The 23845-nt window shown below is 28.9% G+C and overlaps 1 protein-coding gene across 7 annotated transcripts in view; it reads left to right on the plus strand.

Annotated features, from left to right (window-relative positions):
* LOC115236505 overlaps positions 1 to 23845 on the plus strand; it is a 134810-nt gene that overhangs the window by 105533 nt on the left and 5432 nt on the right. The window contains exon 1 of one of the 7 annotated variants that reach the window (XM_029809015.1): positions 6705 to 6922. The exons of 4 other annotated variants lie outside the window; for them this stretch is intronic. Coding sequence is in view for 2 of the 3 variants with exons in the window: in XM_029809010.1 (XP_029664870.1) it covers positions 22443 to 22501 (59 nt within the window). In the remaining variant the exon portion in view is untranslated. Of the gene's footprint in view, positions 1 to 6704; positions 6923 to 22171; positions 22502 to 23845 lie in introns of those variants that run through there. 2 more of the 7 variants (XM_029809010.1, XM_029809012.1) reach the window with 2 other exon arrangements.

Consider the following 23845-nt stretch of genomic DNA (forward strand, 5'->3'; position numbering starts at 1 on the left):
ATCCGTGAAATGTAAATGTAAGTAGCCGCGTCGTGCGTGCGTTGAAATCGAAAGAGAGTCGATTCGACACGAAATAACAGTGACCGTACTTTGTCACATCTTGTCTATCTGCGTTTTCTCAATTATTTTGCTTTAACTGTAAAATATTAAAATTGGAAAGCGAAGAACCATGTGGATTGTATCTTGTCGAAGACAAAGAATCCCAGATATACCGAATAATCACGATCGCACATTTGTTCGCATTTTTTTATTTTATCTAATCAAACGGACTATCTGCGTATATTTTGTATCTAATTATATAGAACATTCCAAAAAACAGGATAAAGAAAAAAAATAATAATACAACAAAACTATATTCTCTATCAAATTAAGATAATGTATTTTTCAGCAGAAATTTTATTTAGCTATCATTATTTGGAAATTTTTATTATTAAGCCATATACATTAGAAACTAAAGAAGTATAATATTTTAGAGAACGATTATATAATAAAACAATTTATAAAAAAATCTATTTTTATTTTTGACATACTATTGTTTACTTATTATTAATGATGCATTGGATAATAATGTTACTTTTAACAGCATTTATTGAACAAAGAGTTGAGAGATTTTATATTGAGATATACTTGTATATATCATATGTTCTTACACAAATTAAATTCTATTCAAAACACATATGTGTACACAATTCGCTAAAAAATATATGCACTTTGCACAATGCAGGAAGAAATGCCATGCATTTGTTGCAATCAATATACCATTATTCTTGTCGGTTATCCTCTCGGGAAAATTTATTGATAAACAATAGCAACCGTTGATTGCGGCGTTGATCCGCGAACACTATTGCCTGAGCACATCGTTCCGATCGACGACCAAGCCGATTTTCATAGCATCCGTGCGAATTCAGTATTGCTTAAAATTGGCAAAAAATAGAGAACACTTTACTCGTACGCGCGGACCTTTAAGCGTATTTCGTTAATCCGTTCATCTGCCAGTCCTCACGCGCGGAATAACCGGCCGTTGACGATCCCGCGCTTTTAAAACACATTGTTCAAGTTTATCGAGACATATCGTGAATTTTTTTTTTCTCTCTATAAAGCACCGAGAAACAGCGAGCTTGCATATGAAAGAAACATATAGAACCTGAATTATGCATAAAGAGAAGAAAATAACTTTCACATTACGTGAAATTTTAAATTGATTATATATACTTTTAATTGGAAATGATAGAAAGAATTTTTTTTGCTTACCGCTTGAAAAGTTTATATTTCTGTGGATATTGATTTTTTTTATTCCGTAGATCTGTACTTTTTATAAAACAAAAAAGATAAATGCAAATATATATATCCAAGAGATATAGTCATTCACATCTTCCTTTTTAATAAAAAAATGCTTAAATAGTCTCTTTCATATTTTGTATAAATTATTTTCATTATTTTACATACAAACTTCTATTTGTGTAAATTTTTTTATATATTTATAGCTGTGTTTATTTTAAAAGCTTCTTTGTATATAGATATTTTTACAAGTTTTTACTAAAAGAATAGATTGTGTGTTATATTCTTCTATTTTTGTAGAAATATTTTTTACTTTTCCCTTTTGCAAGTGAGACGACATTTTGCGAAAAATTGCACAAAATTCCGTCGTGTACGAGTGAAACGCGGCGAAATGAAGAGATGATTCAGAATACGTCGAATAATCGGCGCTCCGGTATAGCTCGTTCATTCGTACCGCGTTTCTTCGTTTCTGTTCCCTTTTTTTTTTTTTTGCTGTTCTTTCTCCGCGTCATTGGATAGAGTGCGAACCAGGCACGTAGAAATAAATGCGGCGATCGCGCGGAATAAATGTCTCACAAATCACACTCATCCCCGTTCGCTCGCGTTTTCAACGATGGCAAACTCGCTATTCCGTATTTCTTCTATTTCATAGGGAAGTAACTATAGAAGTAAAATTTTGGAAGAGGAGAAACAAACGGACGAGAACACAAGATCAGTTTAAAATCTTCGTAAATCCTAGGAACTCTTGTTTTTGAAAGCTTCATAACTATTGCTGATTATATATTAGTAGAATCTTATAATATAAACATAATAAACATCGCGAAAGAGAACTTTCTATTTTATTTCTAATTTTCTAATTTTTTTATTATTGTTCTAGTCGCATAAAAAATAGTCACCCTACAGAGTAGTACTTTGGAAATAGAAAAGATCTAGGCGAGAGAAATTCACGTCCATTGCTGTGAAACGAAGAACGATTGCCGATTACCGTGGCGGCGTCCTGTCTATTTCTTATCTTACCTCGCTATCCTCGAAAGTATCCTCGAGTGTCTTCTCCCTTTCCAGAATTCAATGCGCTTTCAAACCTTCTTCTGTTACCAGCAACGATGCATTCTGTCACATCCTGACAGAATTACGGCGATTGGTCCTCTCGAGGGAGAATCGATACGTTATCTCTAAAGGGACGCAGTGTGCTGGAAACGTTGACATAATTATCAACAATTGTGTCAATAATGGATACATTATACTCGCCCAATTAATAATGTAATTCTGTCACCGGCTGCGACCATGATAATTGATATGCTGCTATATATGGTATAAATAAAATCCTGAGAATAATATATGTGATAAAATTAACTTGATTGATTTTTTATATTATTAAATGAATCGTTACTTAAGCTATATATAAGAGAATCATCGATAGTTGCTTAAAAATTGTTGAAGATTGTCGGATAAAGTTCTTTTACGGTGAATATCACCCTATTAATTAGAATTTGTGGAAAGTAATGACATTTTTATTAAAATATAAAAGGAGTGATTTGTATATCGAAAATTTTTATCTCTATGTCACACACATATTTTCAGATAGACAGCTAACTTATTTTGCGAAATTATATTCGATATGATAATGTGATAGAGGTACCATTATTTTCTATATATCTCGTTGGAAAATATATTTCAATATATTTACTATTTCTCAAGCTGCGCCTTCATCTCGCAATGCATTTTATTGTGTCGGAAGATAATGATGTTATCGATTCTTCTCGAGAAACTTTTTCCGAAGGGGCAAATTATCATAAAATTTGTAGCTGTGTCAATGGAGCATTGCGTGTTTGATTAAAGAAATTTCATCTTCATAGAGAGAAAGAGATATTTTCTGGTAGAAGAGAAAGGAAACACATGTTAATTCTAAATTATACATATATTTTCATAAAAATAAAAAAATGAATATGTAAAATATATATATATCTCAATTAATATTATTCCAGCGCGATAATTACATTTTTATTAATTACATTAATATACGTACGCTATAATTATTTTTAATAATAATAGCATAGCACACATTAATATGTAGCATTTATTAATTTTGCTTTAGCATAAATAATGTGCATAAATATTGCAACATCAAAAATCAAGGGCAAAGAAATTGAATCATCTTTCCAAACACGCAAAAAAATAAAAAATAGATAAATTACGTAATAATTTTTTTTATTGTCTAACTTGAAATCAATATTCTCAACAATCTCAAAATATATTTTTAATAATATATTGCCTTTCAAATGTATTCAGCTTTTTTTTAGAGGTGACTTAGAAATCAACTCAAGCGTCTAGAAATTCTACAATGCTGCGGAAAGATCGCAAAACGGATGGGCTTGAAACGAAGGAAAAATTGGGTGATTTTACCGAGTAATCAGTATCATAAAATTCGATAATGATTTGGTAATCAAATTCTGAAAATTTATGGTGACTCGTCACACATTTCTCTCTGTAAACGAGAAACGCTTGAATTTTACGACGACCCGACTTTACGGGCGTGGCTTATTGGTTACGCATATTCCCGCCGAGAATCGCCGAGAAAAATTATGTAGTCTAATCTTTTTTATGCATTCTATATTTCTGCCGTAAAGCCCGCGGAATATCAGATCTATGCCATTTACGTGCAGAACGAAGTACGTGAGCGTATCGCTCGTTGCTTGATGCATTCTTTCGATTGCATGATGCATCATGTGTATCTTATTCTCCCGAGGTTGCATTAGACTGTGTGCTGCGATAAAAATGGGAATGGTTGGTAGTAAAGCATATTTGCGAACGGATCGGCGAGAGTCGGAATTTTGTATCTATTGGGTCAGTATTCTTCTCGTCAATAAATTCTTCGTCGATAAAAATATCGGGTAGATCGGGAAACATAATACAATCGAAGAGGAGATAATTTCTCATGCAAAAATAAGTCGTTTCTCCTGTGATTCATCTCTTGTATATAAATCGTCAGTTTCTTAAAAATATATATATAAAGAAAGTATATATACACGCGCATATTTATATTAAATATTTATTTTATTACACATATTCAAATCGATAATATCAAGTGGTTCATAAATAATGTTATTTTTTAATATCAATTTTATAATGTCATTTTTGAATAATAAAAAAACAAATATTTTTATATATCAATTATTTTTTATTATTATCTATAACCATATATACACAATCTAGCTATTAATTTTTTAATTATTTGTTTAAAAAATTAATTGATTTTAAAAACTGTTTAAACCGTTACACAGAAACCGGCATTACATATGTATAAACATGATATATTCAAGAAAATATTGATGATAAACTTGACATATTTATTTCATAAATAGTCTTATCAAAAAGATGTCACGAATAATAGAAGTATTTTATTATATTTGTTGATGTGTTTTTACAGAGTAGAATATTTTTATGCTGACTGACTGTAATAGCGCAGAAAATAAGGTTCGACTTGTGAACAATAAAGATCTTTATTCCGTTGACACAGAAGTTTGCAGTATTGTGTTGCATAATGTTGCAAATATGCAAAAGACTGCAAACAAGTCTTAATATTGAACCAAACATTCTTATTGAAGTTAACTTCTCGTTAAGCTTGTCGATTGTAAAGTTTTTCTTGCCGTTTTATCGCAAGGAAAATTGCGAATTTCTAAGAGATGCTGTCACTATAGATTGTATGAATTAGATGGCATATAATGGAGAATAATATCTTTAAACTATACTGAAAGGCTCCTTTGAATTTTCTCTTCTTGTTTGCTTTCTATATACATAGTGCCCTATTTCTTTCAATAAAATATTATAACGTGATAATTCTGTCATAATGAAAACATAATTATATTATGTCTTGCATGTTCTACTCTTTATAATATTGCATCTGCAAATTCTACCGGCAGAAATAAAAGCTATGAACACAGTTGATTGACAATTCATTGCAATATACTGATCAAATCAACTATCAAATTTCTGGCTATTAATATTTCATTCGTTACCTGTTATTACATGCAGGTAACTCATTATTAAAACATACTTTTTTTAGTTTTAAAATATGTACACACACGCATACAAAAGTTGAAATGTATAATTTTTTAATATATATTTTTATTATATGAAAAATAACTAGATGAGTAAATTTTTATCGTAAGCTAGTTCTCGTTTGGTATGTTTAGACATACATCATATCTCTAGCATACCAAACGAGAACTCGGTCGGAAGTAAGTTTCCTCTTTTCTCTACTGTCGCTACATAGTTTGTATAAAATCAATCTTCGATAACTTACCATTATAACGATTTATCATTCCCAAAATTTACTGTATTTTACCAGAAGTCAAGTTATAATCTACTGCTGTTATAAAAACAAAAAATATATTTCTATATAAACATCAATAAGATATTATATCAATGATATGTGTGGTATTCTGTAAAAAATCTGCAAAGATTTAAACAGTATAAAAAATTTAGGTGCCTAGCAAGTAGGTTTTATACTTCTTAATAAATTCTATAAATGTTTAAAATTTAATTTGGTAAATGAAAAGTGACGTACGTCAAAAAAATATTCTGTCAAATCTATTAGAATTTTTGAAAGATGAATTAAATAAGTTTAATGAACATTCAGCAAATAATTGTGATTTTACATTTATATATTGGTGAGGAGTGGTTATTAAAACAACGCACATTCCTGAAACTGTCAAAATGAAAAATTTAATTTTTTTATAACCTGTTACTTTAAATTTTTCATTTCATTATTGTATCTCTAATTATATACATTATATCCGCGATTTCTCCATTCGATGCATTGCTATCTTATTTATTTATATTTTTTCAATATTTCTAAATTGCTCCTCATCATTAATGACATTTTATCTTTCTGTCACCAAATTAAAACTAATATTTCTTAGCAACAATTAAGATACAATATCTTTCTTAAATTTTTGTAACATTTAACTTTAGATATTTTTATTTCATTAATTAACAAATTAAATTCTCTAAAATGAGTATAACATTTATCTATAATGAAATAAAAAATATAATTTCGTGGCTTGTTTATATTTCGGGAATTTAATTTACTGTGGAAAATCCCTAGACTTTTCACAACCTGTAATCTAGAAGCTATTTACGCTCTAATATTTTTATTAAGAAAAAATTAGCTTTAAATTGGTTAAAGAATTGGATAGAACAGAAAATTTGATTGATGAAAATAACAAGGAAACGATGTTTATGTTATATTTTCCGCTAAAAGTATAAGTTCTCGTATACATATTATGAGGAAAAAGGATCTAGTAGTTAAAGGCCGTAGACCTCACCTTACACGAACGATCGATGGTACATCCCTTCCATGGGACATCCGCGAACCAACATCAGCTTTGCAGACTTTTCGGAGTCGGCGCGATGGTGCGATCCCCTTGAGGCGCCCTCGTCGGATGAACCGTCCTTCATCAAACTCATCAGAACCCCACAAAGCCTGTTCGCATTCAGCAGCAAGTCGGCACGCAGTTAACAATTTTCGCGAAGACGCGCGAGCTCGCTTCGTCGAGTGTGACGTTTATCGTTTTTCGCCGACCGTTTTATTCCTTGTGCTCATCACTTACCACCGGCATCTTTAACGTAATCGATATTCAAGGTGAGAGCTCGACCTTGATTCTTTTCTTCTTTCCCTCGCTGTCCGAAAACGCTCGACCCTCAAAAGACCCTTGACATTTTGTGAAAAATCAACTCAATAAATACTCGACATGGTATGACGCATGTTTATACTAATAGAATTCCTTTGAATCTTTGCAATATTTTTGCGTATAAATATTTTATATTAAAACGAGTTTATTTATATATACAAATTGTCCGATTATATATACAAATTAATCGAAATTGAGAAATTTATACGTTACCGGAAGATTTGTAGTATAATTTTATGTATGATGGAAAAAACATACATATGTATTTTTTAAAAGAGAAATATTTTTTAAAAGAGGTAGAAAAATTTTTAAAGTTTTTTTACAATCCAAAGTATATTATTTAGATTACCAATTAAAAACAACAAAAATAATGATAATCAATATAATTACTGTTTATTTGTTAAAAATAGCAACTAATCATTATAATTAATAATTATATACTAAAAATAACAACTCTAATGACATTATTATATTACGATGAAAATGGTTGCTTTACATGTTTATAGTAATTTTTAATGACTTATCTCGGATTAGAAAACTGATTTAAATTTAAGTACCAAAAAACTTATTAAGCACTAACAAATTTTTCATTATCATACAAAATACTAATATGTTAATGTATCATTAGTATTTTTTAAGTCTTTCCAGTTATATTAATAACTCGATAAGACTTATCGCAAACATATACAAAATCTCCACGATTGTGGAAGATCAAGAACAATCATTCTATTTTTATCTGATTATTCCGGACATTATTATCAGCCGACATTTCTTAAAAGCGTAATTGTTACGTTTTATCATCTTATTGCTCAATAGCTACCATATAAGATCTTAACTAATTAACGCTAATTGAAAGGATTTCTTTTGTCATCGATGAACCGACGCAATATATTGAGGGAATAAGTATTGACGAAAGTGGACAAACATTTTAATTGTCGCTACATTTAATTATGTTATTCCGTTACGTTACTTAGAACGTAATAATGAATCGCTAATACATGAGAAAATATTGTTTGCATTTTGCGCATAACGCCAGCGATATTGCGACTTGGAACACTTGCCTGTCACTTTGCGAACAGCTGATTGTCAGACTCGTACATATGTGCGCGGTGATGCGTCATGCATCAGTTAACGATCGATACGTGTATTACCTGTCTACTGACACAGAACGGAAATACAGTAAACAAGGAAAATAGAGCTACTCTATGATCCCAGATAATTTTTATCTCTAATGCAACAGTTTTATTATTTTGAGCGATTGTCTAGGTATGTGTGTAAACAATGGGGCCAGGTCCATGACATGCGCATTCGATTCACTTTTCAAGGAAATAATTTGATTGACGTAATGATTGATATATTTATATATATTTCCTTACTTTTTTGGAAATAAGAGGGTATGGGGTTTTTGGCATTCTACACTGACCTGATATTATCCAACGGTTCTTACTACGGATATTAACGGTTACACAATACAATGCAAATCTTGTATCTAATACATAATAATTACTGTGGACGAACAACAATGACACACAAAAATCAAACAATAAACTAGTATTCTTAACAAATGGAAACAATCTGATATGTTTTTATTTTAAAAGACGGGATAAATAGTATCAGTCTCATATTTTTATTCAATATCTGTACATAATATTTAAATCTTTCGTGATTTTTGCTCTGTCTAAATAAATAAATTACATTTTATAAAAATAAAACTACTTATTATTTTTTAAATTAAACTTTATAATATGAATGTATAAGTATTTTTTTCTTGAGAGAGAAAGAGATTTTCTCAGATAATTCACGAAGCATTCATTTATGCACATATCTATACATATATTCGAAAGCATATATATTTATCGAAATTAAATATTTTAATTAATTTTAAACTTAATACAGTTTAAAATAATATATTTAATTTTTATATCAAGTTAAAACGTATATAAAATATATTTTATTTTGTTTTAAATATAATCAACATGTAATAAGAGAGAGAAGAATTAAATTATTAAAAATATGACATTTATTTAAGATAAGATAGCACAAAATAACGTGCATAATACCGACAAAGTACATATGCGTGGGACCAACATAAAAGCTTCAATTGAATGTAACTGGTACACGGTTCAAAAGCAATCATTCAACAAGCTTAAAATCGCTTATTATAGTCAAACTCGCTTATTACGTCATTGCCATCTAATTGCTTACTGTCTCCTAACAGAACTGTTATTTCAGAGCAAGAAATACACATTCATTTGTAATTGCGTCACCAATCAACTGATTGATCCTTCAATCGATAATTTTCAGATAGTTGATAAATCTTTTTTAGTTAATTGATTAGTTAAAATTATCATACAAATTATCATAAAAATTATCTTTTTTGGTGCTAAAATTATGCGTGTTGAATGTATTTAATATAAAAATAATGAATACTAATACTCTCTTTGTTAAAAGAACCTTATATTATTTGAAGAAGATTGTGAATATTCATTAAGCTCATCTTTGAGCATATTTTGTAGTTGGTTTCAATTGAATTCGATAGCACGTGTGGAAATAAATAGATACACAATTTGGTATGAGTGTTTTGTAATTATCACGTATCTTACATAATATTCTTTTGTACGTTATTATTTTCGCATGTATGTCACATGTTTTCCAGAGATATTACAATATTAATATAGCCTGATATTGTTGCGATGATGGCTTATTTTAGCCAGCTTATTATCTTACCAAATAAAGTCGCAAAATATAGCAGACAAGTAAAGCAGTATTCAAAATTTTTAACGTATTGAAAACAAAGAAAATAATGGAATTTATTTGTTCATTAAAAACTTTTGTTATTACCATAAAACAATTTTTTATTATACACATATATAAAAAAAAAATATCTTTGAAACATTCTAAAAATATGTTTAAAAATTAATCAAGTGATGAAGTATTTTTAAAATAAAAGAAATTTTTTAAATGTCATACATTTGTAATTAAAGCAATTATAATAAAAATATATGAATAAAAAAAATCTCGTAAATGGATATATAAATATTATAGCTTTATCTTTCTCTTTCTCTCTATGTGCTATAAACACGAAACTATATAAATATGATATTTTTTTATTCAAGATGTAAAAAGCATTGTGTGTATAAATAAAATTATTTATAAAATATTAGAATAAAAGATATTAGAAACATTAAAAAATATTAAATTAAAAATAATTATAGGAAAATAACCACATATATTTTTCTGGAGCAAGCTTGGACAAGACTTTCTCGCGTTACGATAGGTCATCAACCTCTAGATACAGAGTTAGCAAAGGTGAAGCGTAACAATCCTTATAATGAAGCTGTTTCTCTCATGTTTTGGAATTAAACTTTGTTATCGTACCGCTATATAGAGGGTTTGATATCAGTTATTTAATACATAATGAAGAATTTGTACAATCCGTGATCACTGTCTGCAAAGTCACAAGAATGTCACGCACAGAATTATGTGCAGAGCTACGTATTAAGAGAAGTTTAAGTCCTTTGTTGACATCATTAAAAAACGGTGTAACAACAAAAAACATATAAACAATACTATTCGTGGAACTGTCAATAAGATTATTATTGTGATAAACCGTAAGTGGACGGACGATAAGATTAATTGATTTAAGTGATAAATATCTCAGATGGTGCAGCGGTGTGAATAAAAATAATAAGTGACAAGTACGGAATATCTGTTGTTGACAGATAAATATATTACGCGAAAATATTAAAAATTAATTTAAACGATTGATAGAAGAGATTGATGAAAGAGACATTGATAGATTCTGAATAATTGATAATTGATTATCTATCTAATCATATCTGAAATGGATTATTCAATTTGTGTAACGAGGAACGATGTCATTTTTATCTGTAACAAATGTAACATGTGAAAGAAATCACACTCGGTTGTTATAATTTTATTATTCTACGTCTTTTAATGCTACAAACAGCTATAAGCACCTATGAACGTATGGTCTCATTCCAGTGACTAGTACACATCAATGATATAAGCAGCGTTCAAACTGTTATAAATGCGACGCACTTTGTTTTGATGTCTCAGAATAAATTACCGGTGTTTATAAAATCATCTATGAACTTATGTATTAAGTGAATAGATTTTATTATAACTATATATATATTCGCAATTTCTCTCTTCAGTATGATTTTTGCTATATTATTTTTACGTTTGCAAAACTTGCAAAAGCTGAATATAAAAAAAAACGTAGAGAAAAGTTTAGATGAAAGTTTACGAGAGTTTTATGTCAACGTATTTAACACTAGAATTGTTTCATTATCAAGTTTTTTTCGTTCACAAGTTCAAGAGATCATCTTTTTATGCGACGTTAAAAAAGATTTTTATTCTTTCGCCAAAATACTCTTGTCTAAACATCTAAAAAAGCACAAAAAATGTCTAATTAAAGATTCAATTGTTTTAATCGTAAAATAAGACAAATAAATGATATCGATCTCTCTAATGACTAATTTGGAACTCTATTTTAAAATTATTTTAGCTCTTTACTAATGCAAACGCTATTCCTATCAGAAACGTGTGTGCAGCTATACGTTTATCATCGCCCGTTCCTATTTATCTTGTAAAATGAAGAGGCTCATGACCTCACGCTTTGATTTCAGCGAAATCGTCAAACTCTTAGACTCGTTGTCAGCAATTAATACATTCTGTCATGCAGGGAATCGTGTAAACGAATAGTGGGTACGAGGTAAATAATCGGCGCGAACAGTGATACAATCGCGTATTATTTAAGAAGCTATACTTTTATCATAAAAAAGAAAAACATGCATCATCTCTGGACTTTGTCAAAGGCGAGTCGTCAGGTGTTGACGCCGTGATCATAGCCTTGACAAAAGTCATCGTATACGTAGAATCGCGAAACGATGCACGGAGCAACAACGTGAGAAACAAGTGCTTCTTTCAGTAATGCCTGTGCTCCATTATCAAATGTCAATGTCCCTGCAATACAACCGCAATTGGTATATTGTTTATGCGAATAGTGAAACACGTACACTTGAGCTGTACATCTGTTAATTATCTCGCTGTGTCAAACGCGAATATTTAATCGTCTAAGTTTCACTGTGTGCCAATTTCGAAACATTATTTATTTTCTTTCAATATGTATATATATATATATGTGTGTGTGTATATAAATTTAATGTGTCTTTATATATAAAATATGTTATAGTATCAGTATTAGTTTTGAAGAAATGTGACAAGACTTAGCAATAACTCTTTTATTGGCAAGACTTATCTCTTTTCTATTTATTATATATTGTTTAAAAATCATAAACAGTGTTGAATGATTCAAAGTGTGACTCAAAGCATGACTACTACGACAATAATGCTGACTCTAGCCAGTCATACCATATGCTTGCATATTTCAAAAGAAGAAGGAGAAGCATGTTCTGAAAATGTCAGAAATTTAATCCAAGTCTTAAACGTGCAACATATTTTCTCGTACTGAAGATATTGGGAAGGAGGGGGTTGTATACACCCTGAAACATCGCGAGCATTATGCTTGAGAAGCTGAAAGCTTGATGCTCCGAATGGATCGGAACGGCTGAACACGCGGATGTCTGCTGATGTGCACGTGATTCCAGCGTGCCACGGTTCCGCGGCATCGACCGACTTCCCCCTCTTTGTGCACCTACACAACTGACGTATACATCCACCGGTTTGCCCAACACCTGCGACAGTGCACAAAACGTATGGTCTACAGATTTCTTTTCGAGATACGCTATTCGAGATAAGAATCTATAACATTTTGAGAAAAAGATTGTATAAATATTAACCTAATAAATAATTACAGAATAATATCTGCTTCTGACGATCTGTAATATTCGCGATAAAATTCAAAACAGAAATCTTTTTATAAATTAAATATGTCTTATTATCTTAATGTATAGTGTAATCTGATCTATGATTTATATTTTGTATATCTGTATCTTGTGTTTATTTAAATGTTCTCTTTGTATTAAACGGTACATAAAATTATAAATAGAATGCTGTTCCAAATATTTTGTCGTGAATTATAGATTGTCTAAAATAGGCTTTATGATGATTTCGATAAGGATGGATTTCCTTCTCGAACTATTCTAGCCTTAGCCAAAATATTTACACAGGATTCAATCAAATATTATATAGCTTGTATTTTTGCTCACATTATCTATTAATCGGAATAGGATTATTTTATAATTATTTTATTTTCATCTTTTATTCTTTTTATCAAAAGACGAAAATTAAACAATTAAAATTAATAATTAAACAATATAGCGGTTTCTCCTTCCGTTCACTTTTCATATTTATCATGAAACCTTAAGAATTAACTCAATTCTAAAATTGGATCCCCGCAACGGATCCCCCCCTGCGGATAGCGATCGCTTCGGAATATCTGTGACGTATATGCAGCGTGTGTAAAAAGGGGTCGGTGTGTCCTCGAAAGAGGAAGGGGGGGGGGACTCGTGCATGTGTAAGATTACAAAGTCAGCGTATGAAACTGTGCTCTGCAATGCTTCAACTTGCAACATTGTGTAATATTGCAGTATATGATTAACAGAAGTACAGCAAGAAAAATTTATTTAAAATTTATTTATAATTTTAATTAAAATTAATCATCCGAGAAGAATGAAGGATTACATATAACATGCAAACAAAAAACAATAAATAATAAACTTCTTAAATACAATATTAAACGCGAAAGTTTTTAGAAAAAGAAATCTTGTCAGTCGCGCGTAGCAAACGTTTTCTCTTCTCGAGCATTCACCATAAGGCATTATGCTACACTGCTACACAATCAGCTGATTCTAATACAGTGCACTACGAACGAGCGAACAAAGGCTGGGCATCGTTACGGTGGGTGATTTGACCTGCTTCTGCACAATAAAATTATGTGAAAAAAGCAAGAATGTATACAATCCGAGTTTTTACAAAAATTTAATTTTTTTAAATCGGAATTTTAAAATTACTATTTTTGAAAATTTTTTATATACAAGGAAAGCATAATAAAAAAATTTATATAACGTACATCGCACACATTTGAAAATATATTCATTACAATAATTGTGTGTAACAAAGCGTAGAATATTCAGGTAAATTTTTTTTTTATAATAATAAATCAGAATTTACGTAGCATAAGCACAAACTTCAATTATATTTTATTATAAGCTCTCATTTATCATAATTAAATACATTTTTCAGTTTTTGCATAAACATCCCGCAACAACCTGAGACACATTCTTGATTTTTGCATGTCTGCTCGACGAAATACAGCGATCTATTTTTGAAAAGCGCCAATACGAATCGAATATACGCTTCACATGTCGCGTGCTCCTTATAGGAAACAGTCTTTGTATTCAACGTCGCTGCAGGCACTGCGTGAATCTCTTTGTTTGCTGCACCTGCCATTGCATTGTCAGTTCTTTTATATTTTCTTATGAAATGCGAAGAACCAATTAAATTGATATTAATAAAAATAGGAAAATTTTTATATAACTTTTCATTTAATGTTAAATAATGGTAAGAAAATATATCATTTTATTAAAGTCTTTAAGCAAAAGTATTTAAGAAATCTATACATGACAAAAATAATATGAAGTGCAGGGTGATATTAAAATCTTTTTACATTATTATTATTTGGAAATCTGTTTTGAATTTTAAATCAAATATACATAACATTTTTTTAATTTTTAACGCAGGCTGTATTCGTTGCAACGCTTAAGTTTTTTAATTATATTGTTTTGCACTGTTTTCAATTCATACAAATAAATTAGTTAATTTTTATATGGAGTATAAAGTTTATCACAACTATTTAAGTATGTCAATTCTTTATCAAAGGGTTTACTTTATCACTGATATTTTTTCATTAAAATAGGTCAAGTGATGTAAGAGCTTCTGAAGGCTATATCTATCTGTTCTCATCGTTAATAGAGGTAGTTTCAAAGGTGACGAGGAAGAAACACAATGTAACGCTTGCACGATGTCGCCAGAGATCAATTCTGAAGAAGCTTTAAAATACCCGTATAAATAAGTAACCAGAAAAACAGTTATTCATCGCGCTTATCGCGGTAATCGTTAAATTACTGCCGTAATTATTAATTACAACATTTTTAGCAGAAGATATTAAGTTGTTATTATCAGATTTTCGTAGTATTTGTCACTATCAAGTATTATCTTCAATAGTACTTGTTATTGTTATGCGATATCCAGAGAAAAACATATGAAATTTGCATATCCTTTCAAAGCTTCTCCTTCGAATTATTAATGATAAACGCTGTAACACAAACGCAATATGAAAAGTTAAAAAAATAATGAATCATGCATTTAATATATAAAGCATCTCAACATACCTGAGTATGTATACTATTTAATCAGGTTTCTTCATCAAATTAAAATTGACCTTCTCTTGATAAAAATATTGAACTTAAATAGTTTCAATACTACAATAATATTAATTTTATTATTATGATTAACACAAAAATAGATGTTTTTGCATAAACATCCCGCAACAACCTGAGACACATTCTTGATTTTTGCATGTCTGCTCGAGGAAATACAGCGATCTCTATTTTTGAAAAGCGCCAATACGAATCGAATATACGCTTCACATGTCGCGTGCTCCTTATAGGAAACAGTCTTTGTATTCAACGTCGCTGCAGGCACTGCGTGAATCTCTTTGTTTGCTGCACCTGCCATTGCATTGTCAGTTCTTTTATATTTTCTTATGAAATGCGAAGAACCAATTAAATTGATATTAATAAAAATAGGAAAATTTTTATATAACTTTTCATTTAATGTTAAATAATGGTAAGAAAATATATCATTTTATTAAAGTCTTTAAGCAAAAGTATTTAAGAAATCTATACATGACAAAAATAATATGAAGTGCAGGGTGATATTAAAATCTTTTTACATTATTATTATTTGGAAATCTGTTTTGAATTTTAAATCAAATATACATAACATTTTTTTAATTTTTAACGCAGGCTGTATTCGTTGCAACGCTTAAGTTTTTTAATTATATTGTTTTGCACTGTTTTCAATTCATACAAATAAATTAGTTAATTTTTATATGGAGTATAAAGTTTATCACAACTATTTAAGTATGTCAATTCTTTATCAAAGGGTTTACTTTATCACTGATATTTTTTCATTAAAATAGGTCAAGTGATGTAAGAGCTTCTGAAGGCTATATCTATCTGTTCTCATCGTTAATAGAGGTAGTTTCAAAGGTGACGAGGAAGAAACACAATGTAACGCTTGCACGATGTCGCCAGAGATCAATTCTGAAGAAGCTTTAAAATACCCGTATAAATAAGTAACCAGAAAAACAGTTATTCATCGCGCTTATCGCGGTAATCGTTAAATTACTGCCGTAATTATTAATTACAACATTTTTAGCAGAAGATATTAAGTTGTTATTATCAGATTTTCGTAGTATTTGTCACTATCAAGTATTATCTTCAATAGTACTTGTTATTGTTATGCGATATCCAGAGAAAAACATATGAAATTTGCATATCCTTTCAAAGCTTCTCCTTCGAATTATTAATGATAAACGCTGTAACACAAACACAATATGAAAAGTTAAAAAAATAATGAATCATGCATTTAATATATAAAGCATCTCAACATACCTGAGTATGTATACTATTTAATCAGGTTTCTTCATCAAATTAAAATTGACCTTCTCTTGATAAAAATATTGAACTTAAATAGTTTCAATACTACAATAATATTAATTTTATTATTATGATTAACACAAAAATAGATATTTAGCAACTTAAGCTGTAGGATTAATAATAAATAACAAAATCATGTTCTTCAATTTAATGATAATCTTATTTCATTTTTAATAGGATTTTAATTAAGGCCTAATTACCAATATTTAGGATTGCGAAAAGGAGTGTCGCTCAAACACATTATCCATTAAATATTAATTTATAAATATTGGAACAATCTATATTGATAATATTGGGGAATGTGAGTGTATAAACTATATTACTCCTTTAATAGACATGATTAATCTGTATTATAGATCGCTTTTATGATTAATTAGAATGAAACGAATAAATCAATAATATCATCGATCATAATTATACCGCTAATGTTTTTCTCTGTACGTCATTGACGCAGACGAATAAATTTTTAACGTATCATTGAATTACTGTGCACAAGAAATTTTAACAAATTTTAGATTAATTAATCTTGCACATTCAAAAGATTTTAATTGTGTGTACTTTCCATAATTTAAAGCATTTCGAATTTGGTAATATCCATGTGTGATGAATATTTCTGGACGTTTATTGAAAACATGATAGAACAATTTTATTTTCTTAATAAATTATTTCATGTCAACCTGGGAAAATCTGATGATGTGAGCTTAGAAAAATCAACAGAGTAATTCTCAGGAAACAAAGACTGTCTTATGAGTAATGCACGTATCTCCCAGTATTATCACTTGTTTACGGATAGCTCATATGTCATAGAATACATAAATAATTCCACAAACTAAGCTTTTGTAAACACCGATAATTTTAATGCAGGATAGCTTTCACTGAAATATTCAAAATAGAGTTTAAAATAGAGTTCAAAATTGAGTCGCAAAGTAAACATTTTCTGTAAAATTTTTTTTTGATATAAATAAATAACTTACACACTAACTTGATCATCGCAATGCTGTGCATTGAGTAACCCCTATATTATTTAGACTTTAGACTGATTATATAAATAGATAAAAAGTATTTTCTATCTGAACTATCATATCAATTCCCCCACGGTTTGTTTAAAATTTACTTTGACATATTGAACCTAAGTTTATTGCAGCTACCGAGATCTTTAATGACCGCGAGGCAATTAATGACAACTTGTATATATTTTTCAATTGCAGTGATAACATTAATTGCCTGTTATCTAAATAGAAAATCGATCTTTTTAAACAAATAACGAGTTTGGTCTTTATAGCTGAACTGGCTGTATTAGTTCAGAGCTTATCTTTCTCCTTTCAATGCCAATGTGAAGGGAAAAAAATGAACTCTGAACTGTCAGCCAGTTCAACTATAAAAAACAGACCCAATATTATGAACAATATTATAGATTACGCATGTCATGATTAATTTTATTTTATTATAAATAGTGGAAAGTCTTTCTTATTTGTTATTAGAAAAAAAATCAAATTAACTAATATTTAATAAATAATTTAATAAATAAACAAAAAAATATATAAATAACAATTAAAATAAAAAATAAAAGTTATCCTCTACCAAACATTTGAAAATTTTACACATTGCTAAGGAAATAACGCATATATAATTTTATAATGTCTCCAGAAAGGATTGTTTGGATTTTATTAGATGCGTGTACAGCTTAGGTTAGATCATAAACAGGATCCTCATATAAGGGAGATTGAGGATTAATAGAAGAGAGAAGTCTTTTTTTGTTCCCCTTCAGTAATATTAATTCTATAACACGAAGCGTAATTATGGTTAAGTATCCTCGCGCAGTACATCCGTTATTTAAAACATTTTAAACTATGTATAAAGAAATCCCCCCTTGTCCAAACTTAAAAAAGATTCTTTTGTTTTTCTCTAATATTCACTGTATATAATTTAAATATATTATTTTGAATACTTTGATTATATTTAAATCTTCAATGCATGTGAAAATATGATATAAAATATTTAGAAAGATAAAAGAAAGAGGTAAAATTAAAAATTTAAGTACATATTTTTCATTATGTTTATAGTTAGCTTCGATTAAAACTAACGAGAATTTTTTAGTGCAGTCTAATAAATATCGAACGTAGAACAAATCGAATAATAAAATAATTTTTACGATATATACGTACATAACACACATAAATACATAAACATACACACATCAATATATATAAATAAATAAATATATATATATGGGAGTGTTTTCGTTTTTTATGTTATATAAAAAATTTTTGCCAAACGTTTAATTTGTTAAAATTAAATATAAGATCTCTTCTAGTCAGTATTTTCGATGTTCGAAAGATATGTATCGCAATGTATCTTGTTTTGCAAAGATACTCAACAGCTATCTTGACTTTTCAAATATTTTTATATCCGATTGCGTGCCTTATAAGATTTTTTATCACACTATTAATTAATGCCTGTGAAGTGATCGCATATTTACACTTTCTGTTTATATCTCGAACTTTAGCACGTAATAACGTTAACAGGATACAACCACATTTCCATCAGAACTGATAAATATGTTTAATTTCTATTGAGGTCAAGCTTTGATCGCAAACCGAGGGGTCTCTCACTGTCGCCATACATATATATTTTTTCTAGAATTATTTGCGCATTACTTCGCATTACGTTGTATTCGCATTACGCCGCATCATTTTACATTGATTTACAAGTTCTATAGCATAAAATAATAATAACTCAGACAAGATTAAAACGTCTTAAAAAGTAAAAATGATATTGTTATAACGTCTTTAGAATGTCTTTAAGATATGCGTGAATAATTCTCTGAGAGTCAAATTTATGATTATCGATATTACATATAAATAGATAAACGCAAAAAAAAATAATTTTTTTTGATTTAATAAAATAAATTAAAGATAAGATATTGTTGATAAGAAAATCGACACTATGTTGGTATTTTGCTATAAAATGCGGCCGATTGTTTATAGATAGATTGTTACGAATAAGAGGGATGTTCAGAGAAATGTCATTTAAAACAAAAAAAGACCTAATTAAAAGAAGTTCCAATCTAAGGGCCAATAAACAAAAGAAAAAAATTCCAAATAATAACCTTTCATCTGAAAGTACGTCTTCTATAATTGAACTTGGATGTGAATTTACCCATCGCATTACTTAGAATTACATGGCGCCATGGAATTACTTGGGTAATTCCCAGCAATTCGCAATACATGTACAAATTTTTGGTGAGACACCCTTCGTCGCAAACAGTGATTCGATCATTGCACAATGCTTATGTAACGAAAAACGCCATATCTTTTATTTTGCAGACGCCTTTAATATTTGCTCGAATAATGTAAATCACGTAAGCGTGAGGGTTGTCAGTTATATATACTAATTATATATATTTGAAAATCAATTATATATATATATATTAATTGTTTTCAACTTATGCACAAAATTATTTATTTAATTATTTCTTCTAAATTTGTATAATTATCATATCTCAATTATATTTATTATTATAACATAAATTCGGTTTTTTAGATTTTCTAAAAATTAACGATTATAAATATAAGATGTATATAAACAACAATAATATAAATATAAATTGAATTATTTAATTTTTTAATTAATGATATTCAAAGTACCTCAATTGTTTTAGAAGTGTAAATATTTCATATATGCTCACCGTATAACCGCGATATAATGATGGATTTTAATGCTAACCTCATTCACGATTATTTTAATAATGCGTTCAACCATGCACTTCCGCAATCTGAGATAAATCGACTATTATTATGTGCAAAACAATGAATGTTTTATGTAATCAACCTAAATTTGTACGAGTAAATTTGTAAGAACTAACAATAAGTCAGCATTCGTATAAAATAGCAGTCAATGTGTTGAAAATAACGCATTGCTTCTCGTGAGAGATTTAAATATATAACAAAGATAAAACTTGGCATTGAAGTTAGCATTTTCTCGATAACATGGTGAATAAATGTTATCTGCTGTGTTACGCACAGATCTCAAAAATTATAGATAAACCATTAATCAACAACTGGATTAGTATGTCCAGATAGAAATGTATAAATAGCCTATCTAATAAAAAATGTGCTATAGCAACGAGAAAACTATTCCTTTTATTTTTGTATGCAAAGAAAAAGACCTTTGACGTGACGTATACGACAAAATGATATTTTTATATATGTATATATATATTATAAAATTAAATAACTTTTATTCTATATTTTTTCATTAAAATTTAATTGATATTGTTATCTTGCTTAGATTTTCATCTTATTTTCTTATTCCTGACTGATACATATTATCGTTGAATATTCTAAATGAAAAGATCATTAACTCCACAAAAATCTGAGAACATCTTCTGACAACAGCTTCTTATTGAAAATATCTTTTAATATTATATTTATTATTATATAACTATTATAATTAATTCACAATACTATTATATACTATATAACATTATTATCATCGCTGTACATTTTCATATGAGACGCGTAATTAGCATTCATCGTTTCTTATCGCAGTTAAAGAATGATAGCAATTTATCACAATAAATTGGAACTAATTGATGCTCTCTCTCTCTCTCTCTCTCTCTCTCTCTCTCTCTCTCTCTATAAGCGAAATAAAAAACAATTAAAATATGTAATGACATATATATTCTTAGTTTATCTTAATATCGTTAAAAAGATAAAGTGCCTATCGTGTTAGAGAGTCATTGTTATTCTCGTACTATAAAAAAATATTTCAACGTGCGCAGATATGTGCATGCTGGTCGAAAAATTGCGCGATTATATGCCAAATAATCATACTGCATAAATAATGTCATATCAATACATGTCAAATAGCTAACGAAACGAAACAAACGATTGATAAGTTGTTAATAATTCAAACGATGAATGTACGTATAATTCACCATTTTTTCGCACGATATAAATATTTAACGAAATCCATTAAACTAAATTATTTGACTATCGAACATTCGAACTTTAAAATTAATTCGAAAAAGAATTTTTTTAAGATTATTTGTAGAAATTTATATAAAACGAAATGCACAAAATAAAAAAAAAAAAAACATTTATAAACTATAATGCACAGAATATTTCACAAGAATTCACTAGATATTTTTGGGCGTATCGTGTCTAAATTATTTTGCATCATGCTTATTGGTCAAATAATTTAAAACTATAGTTTTATTGATCAATTTAATATATAATAGAGCGTATGTGTAGTGATATATTTCATAAAAGCCGAATAAAAAATTTCCGTATAAAAGCTTATCTTGTCATTTATCTCATCATTCTCGGGACAAACACGTCGCATGTGACCCCCAGCAAGGCGACCGTGCTTCAAAGATGGGAAAAACAGACGCGCGTGCACGTGGTCTGCGAGTGCTGCGCGTGTCTTCTACTGTTCTCTGCGTTCACTTTCCCTACCACTTTGCCATCGGCCTGCAGTATAAAAACGAACGCGCGCTGACGTGACGGGTTAGTGCCTTAGTGCGTCTCTCGCGTTGTGTAGGATAAAGGAATTGAAGATTTTGTTTTTTGCTGTTCTCTTTTATATTGCAAACTCTTTTCACAATTATAAGATTTAAATTTGTATTTTTATCGTAAATTAAAAAGAGCAATATATTTGATATAAAGCGCGATCTCGTGAATCTACGCAGTGCCAAAATTTTTTGGGTGAATAAAATTGCAGTGACTTTGAAAAATATATTTAATTAAAAGATTTTGTTATGCCGGTGGAATTGGAATCGATGGCGCCTATCGCTCACAAAGCCATCTCTCATAGCGGGTAGGCAACAAGATTTTTATTCTTTGATATTTGCTGTAATTCTTAATTATTTGTTTGTATAAAAAGAAAGTAAATCGCATCAATTATTTATGAAAATAATAGTGCACACCGTTATATATCTAGGATTTAGCAAAGTGAATTATTTATGTAATTACGACAGGAGATCTACATTATTCTTAAAAAACATTCTTGTTTATGTTTTATTTATACATTTAAACCTTTTAGAAATTTTTTATTACTTTTGTAAAACGAGATTTGATAAAGTAATTTTAATAGATTGTGATAAGTCAGCTGTGATAAGTTTGCAAATTAAAAAAAGTTATTTACATATCTGAAATATAAATTTCTAATGTATCTTAATTATGTAGTATTTGGAAATTTCAATATTTATTATAATACAATATTAAATTTATTAAATATGCTACATACGCATAGCTAGCTAAGGCTATGATGATAATATTATATATTATGTAGTACCAACAAACGCATTTTATGATACATTGGTATATCTACAAAGTTTATTTAAATCTATTAATTTGTTTTTAATGGGAAAAATACGGTTATATATTGTTCTACTTCTTACATAACATTTATAAGCACTTCATGCGAAAACGTGCTTTCAAATGTCCGATTAGGAGAGATTGAAACAGCTGATTCGCGTCTGACAGGTTTCCTCGTGCCCCAGGCACATTAACACTAATGACATAGTTCCGTTAATTTTAGCATCAGCATCATATCATCCTCTATATAATTCTACAAAAGAAAAAATACATCATTGTTAATTAATGGAATAATAATTATTTATAATTGGTGTATCTTGTTACTGGAGGAAATTACTTAAAAAAAAACAAATCTCATATTATTAATATTCACTCCTCCACATACGCTTTCTATATTCTTTCTTGTTAAGCTATCTGTCAGAATTAAATATAATTAGTGCAAAATATATATTTATTTAATACATAAATTTTACATATAAAGTTATTAAGAGAATATCTTACGCGTATAAATTTGCAATTTCTAATTTTATGTCATTATAATATCTTTTCATGACAAAGATAAAAAAAATGCTTACGTTAAAACTTTTCTTAATTTAAACATTCTGTAAGTAATATCGTAATAAATAAATATAAATACATAAAAAATAAACTTCTCGATGAAATAACATACATATTCTATCTCTACATAAAATTTAATAAATAAGCTTTATAAAGATTATTGATCTGTTAATTATTATTTGCGATTATAGTATCTACAGCATTATATAAATTTGCATTAAATGTATATTTTTGTGTAGATTATATTATTATATAAAATGTCATCTTTCACCTGCTAAAAAAATTT

Source organism: Formica exsecta, unplaced genomic scaffold, assembly GCF_003651465.1.
Source record: "Formica exsecta isolate Colony F162 unplaced genomic scaffold, ASM365146v1 scaffold253, whole genome shotgun sequence".
In the NCBI taxonomy this organism is placed as follows: Eukaryota; Metazoa; Arthropoda; class Insecta; order Hymenoptera; family Formicidae; genus Formica; species Formica exsecta.